At 50.1% G+C, this 4,157-nt stretch overlaps 1 protein-coding gene across 1 annotated transcript; it reads left to right on the top strand.

Annotated features, from left to right (window-relative positions):
- Positions 1-458: 458 nt before the first annotated feature.
- Positions 459-3,826, top strand: LOC311320963 (polyadenylate-binding protein 1-like 2; the record flags this gene model as incomplete). The annotated part of the gene is made up of 3 exons (XM_084452830.1): positions 459-924; positions 3,025-3,119; positions 3,806-3,826. 3 exons carry the CDS (start codon positions 459-461, stop codon positions 3,824-3,826), a joined length of 582 nt encoding a protein of 193 aa, XP_084308956.1.
- Positions 3,827-4,157: the final 331 nt, after the last annotated feature.

Genomic DNA, 4,157 nt, shown 5'->3' with positions numbered 1-4,157 from the left:
TTTATTACAGTGATTTGATCACGATTCAAAGACCAACCGTGCGGTTACAGTGCCAGCATTGTATATATAAGGAATACATTGATTATTTTGTATGTGGTTTTAAATGTTTAACTATGATTGGTGCATTTCATATATTCTGTAGGCTTAGTTGCCTTAGTCGTATTAATTTTGTTATTTTTATTACATTTTTTGCACAGGTCATAATAAGAAACTTATTTAACCTAACTATATACATAGTTAATACTTCTTCCTTGACTTGAGTCAGTCATGGCAATTCTAGAATTCAAGTTTGGCCATTCTGTGACAGATTGTGTCACAATGATATGACATCATAATTGAACACAATGATACTATGACAGCCACATTCTAGTTCATAGTTACATTTTTCTCTGTCAGTGGTCAGTGACATTTTGAAGTGGTTGGTGTATGCAATGCAATCCAGTGCTCCTTACTTCTCCATGGCCTCCCTGTACGTTGGGGATCTGCACCCCGATGTGACAGAGGCCATGCTGTATGATTTATTTAGCCCCATGGGGACACTCCATTCTATCCGGGTCTGTAGAGACAGGATCACCAGGCGCTCCTCAAGGTACGCATATGTCAACTTCCAGCAGCCAGCTGACGCCAAACGCGCTCTTGACACCTTGAGCTATGAAACAGTCATGGGCCGACAGCTCCGGATCACGTGGTCTCAATGCGACCGCACCCTGAGGGACAAGGGAATTGGGAACATCTTCCTGAAGGGTTTGGAGAAGTCCATCGACAGCCAGGCCCTGTATGACACCTTCTCCGCCTTCGGCACCGTCCTCTCCTGTAAAGTGGAGAGTGACGAGAACGGCTCCAAGGGCTACGGCTTTGTGCACTTTGAGGCTCCAGAGGACGCTGAGAGGGCCATCAAGAGGATCGATGGCATGCTCCTCAACGGTAAAAAGGTGTTTGTTGGCCCTTTCAAATCCAGAAACGTACGAGAGGCCGAGCTGGGCGACCAAATCAAACAGTGTACCGGCATCAGTCTCTACATAAAGAACTTGAAGGAAGAGATTGATGAGATGCGACTGAGGAAGGAGTTCTATCCCTTTGGTACTGTACCATCATTAGTGCCAAAGTCGTGATGGAGCGCGGCCGCAGCAAGGGCTTTGGGTTTGTGTGTCTGTCCTCCCCTGAGGAGGCCACCCAGGCCATCGCAGGGATGAACGGACGCATCCTGGCCACCAAGCCCCTGTATGTGGCCCTGGCCCGGCCCAAGAAACAGCCAAGGGTGTATCTAACCAACAGATACAGGCAGCCAATGGCCGTCAGACGTGCCACGCCCAGCATGGAGATCAAACTGCCTGCACAGCCCTCTGGATCCTCCATGGCTGCCATCCCTCACGCGTCCATCCAATGTGTCTCCGCCCAGACCACTGGCCCTCGTCCAACCTCTGCTCCTAAAGCTCCTGCGCGTCCTGCTGTCCACCTGCTGGGCGAGGAGTCTCGGACGACCTCCATTCTGGCTGCCACTCCACCACAGCAGCGGAAGCAGATGCTGGGTGAGTGTAGTGGTCTGGTTGACTGTTCACTGTTAATTGTCTGGTTCACTGCCAATTGCCTGACCCACACTTAAAGCCCTTGTAAAGACTGTGCCCCCAGTTAATTTAAATTAACCGTCCAATTTTCCCCTCAAGAACACAACATGGAGCCTTGGTCCAGCCCACACGGGACCATGTCGGGTTACCAAAAGGTAAGTAACCCCCCTAAAGGTTTAGATTTCATATACCATGTAAGCATGGTCAGTCAACTTTATCTGGCTTTGTACAGTCCTGGACCTACACCCACTCTCTATTGAGACCAGACAACTCTTTAATGCCAGGCCACTATAAAGGTTCTCAGGATGTTGTCATTTCTCAATATCCATACTCAATTTCTATAGCTGAGCTTAAGAGGGAGAACCTCAAGCTCAGGATTTTCTTACATACCATGAGCAATGAGCAAAGAAATTATTGGATTAGCTTCAGTGACTTTCTTTTCATTAAAACAGAAAACTCCACCTCTGATGGCCTCCCCATCAATGGAGGATGAGGTCAACGACCTAGCGCTGCAGCTGGAGGCCAAGCTGAGCCCCCCTCGCCCAAGGGAGAGTGGGAAGATGGGATTTTGGCCTTGTGTCGCCCCTGCACCAACTCCACCTACTGGCCTGGCACTAGAGGCAGAGGGCAGGCCTCTGAGGAAGGACAGAGAGACAGGGCACTCCTGCTCCTACATCCGTGCTCCTGTGAGTGCCCTTAAGCCTGCTCCCCCTGTGATGGCCTCTCCAACACTCGAGGAGGAGGTCAACGACTTGGCACTTCAGCTGGAGGCCAAGCTGAGCCCCCCTCGCCTCAGGGAGAGTGGGAAGACAGGTTTTTGGCCTTGTGTTGCCCCTACATCCACTGCAACAATTGGCCTGGCAATAGAGGCAGAGGGCAGGCCTCTGAGGAAGGACAGACAGACAGGGCACTCCTGCTCCTACATCCGTGCTCCTGTGAGTGCCCTTAAGCCTGCTCCACCTGTGATGGCCTCTCCAACACTCGAGACTGAAGTCGACTTGACACCTCAGCTGGAGGCCAAGCTTGTGGTGAGCCGCCCTCTTGTCAGGGAGCAGGCTGGGGCTAACCCTCCTCCTGCCAGTGGACCTGCCAGCACAACGCCTCACACCGTTGGTGCCAGTAAACCCACTCCACCTCTGTTGGCCTCACCAACAATCGAGGAGGAGGTCAACGACCTAGCGCTGCAGCTGGAGGCCAAGCTGAGCCTCCATCACCTCAGGGAGAGTGTCGTCCCAGCTGCCTCAACTCCACCGATGGGCCTGGCGCTGAAGGAGGAGGACAAGCCTCTGAGGACGGAGAGACAGACACGACACTCCTGCTCCTCCACCCGTGCTCTGAAAGGCTCGGGACGACCTACTCGTAGACAGGAATGGGGTGAGGTCAAAACAGCCTGGACAGCCATTTGTTTTTGGATGCTCTCCATTTTGCAGGTTAAACAATATTAATTTTGTGATTTCAGATCTGACAGACATTAACGTCCAGCTGAACCCTGCATCAGTGAGCTCGAGCTTCACTATTCAGCTGGGAGTTGCCCTTTCAGATGAGAAAAAGCTGGTAAAGTCTATCTATCTATCTATCTATCTATCTATCTATCTATCTATCTATCTATCTATCTATCTATCTATCTGTCCGTCCGTCCGTCCGTCCGTCCGTCCGTCTGTCTGTCTGTCGTTCTATCAATCTATCTGATATAATGTTCTGGGCTGAATTACACTGTCAGTGAGGATAATGCACTGAAAATCTTACTATTGTCTGTTTTGACAGATTTGACAGATCCAGTTTCAGATGTTCGCCTGCCTGTGCGGACAGTGCACACACACACACACACACACACAAACAGAACTACACACACACACACAGAACAACAACTGCACCCCCCCCCCCCCACAGACACACACACACACAGAACAACAACATACATGTGCACGTGCACACAAACACACACACATACAAACATTGTATTCTCATGTTAGCTTTGACACTAGACATTTCTAACATAGCACATTTAGATCAAGGTCCAAGTCAAATTACTTTAAAACCTGAGGTCATTATTTTGCTAGTACACTGCGCTACCAAGTGTGCTTCATGTTCTGCTGGAATGTTACCCGAGTTGGTGGAATGTTTTCCAGAGCTCCAGACTTCTGTGTGGAGAGCTGTCCTTCTGGTTCCTGGTTGAAAGAAGGTTCTCAAGGGTTCTAGACTTCTGTGTGAAGGGCTCTTCTGCTGGTTCCTGTTTGAAGGTAGGTTCTCCAGGATTCTAGACCTCTGTGTGGAGAGCTGTTCTCCTGTCATCGTTCACGTCCGTCCTACTCTCTGGTTGGGTCGTACATCAGCACCTCTAATCTCTCCAGCAGTAACATTGACCCTCCACTGTCCACTGGGCATGTAGAAGAGTCCACTGAAAGCAGTGTTGACCTCTGAGGAACACGTCCACGTTGTCCAGGCGTCCTGTCAGACAGTGTAGATGTGTCCCAGCCTGTGAAAGGACTGGGTGGCTCAGACACTGGGTGGCATTCATAGTGGTAAAACATTTGGTGAACAGCTATGTACCGCGGGTGGATGTCTTTTTATTATGGCTTCATTCAGCATACG

The sequence above is a fragment of the Borostomias antarcticus genome, assembly GCF_949987555.1.
Source record: "Borostomias antarcticus genome assembly, chromosome: 18".
In the NCBI taxonomy this organism is placed as follows: domain Eukaryota; kingdom Metazoa; phylum Chordata; class Actinopteri; order Stomiiformes; family Stomiidae; genus Borostomias; species Borostomias antarcticus.
Note: the sequence above shows the minus strand (reverse complement) of the source record. Positions and strands in the feature narration are given on the sequence as shown.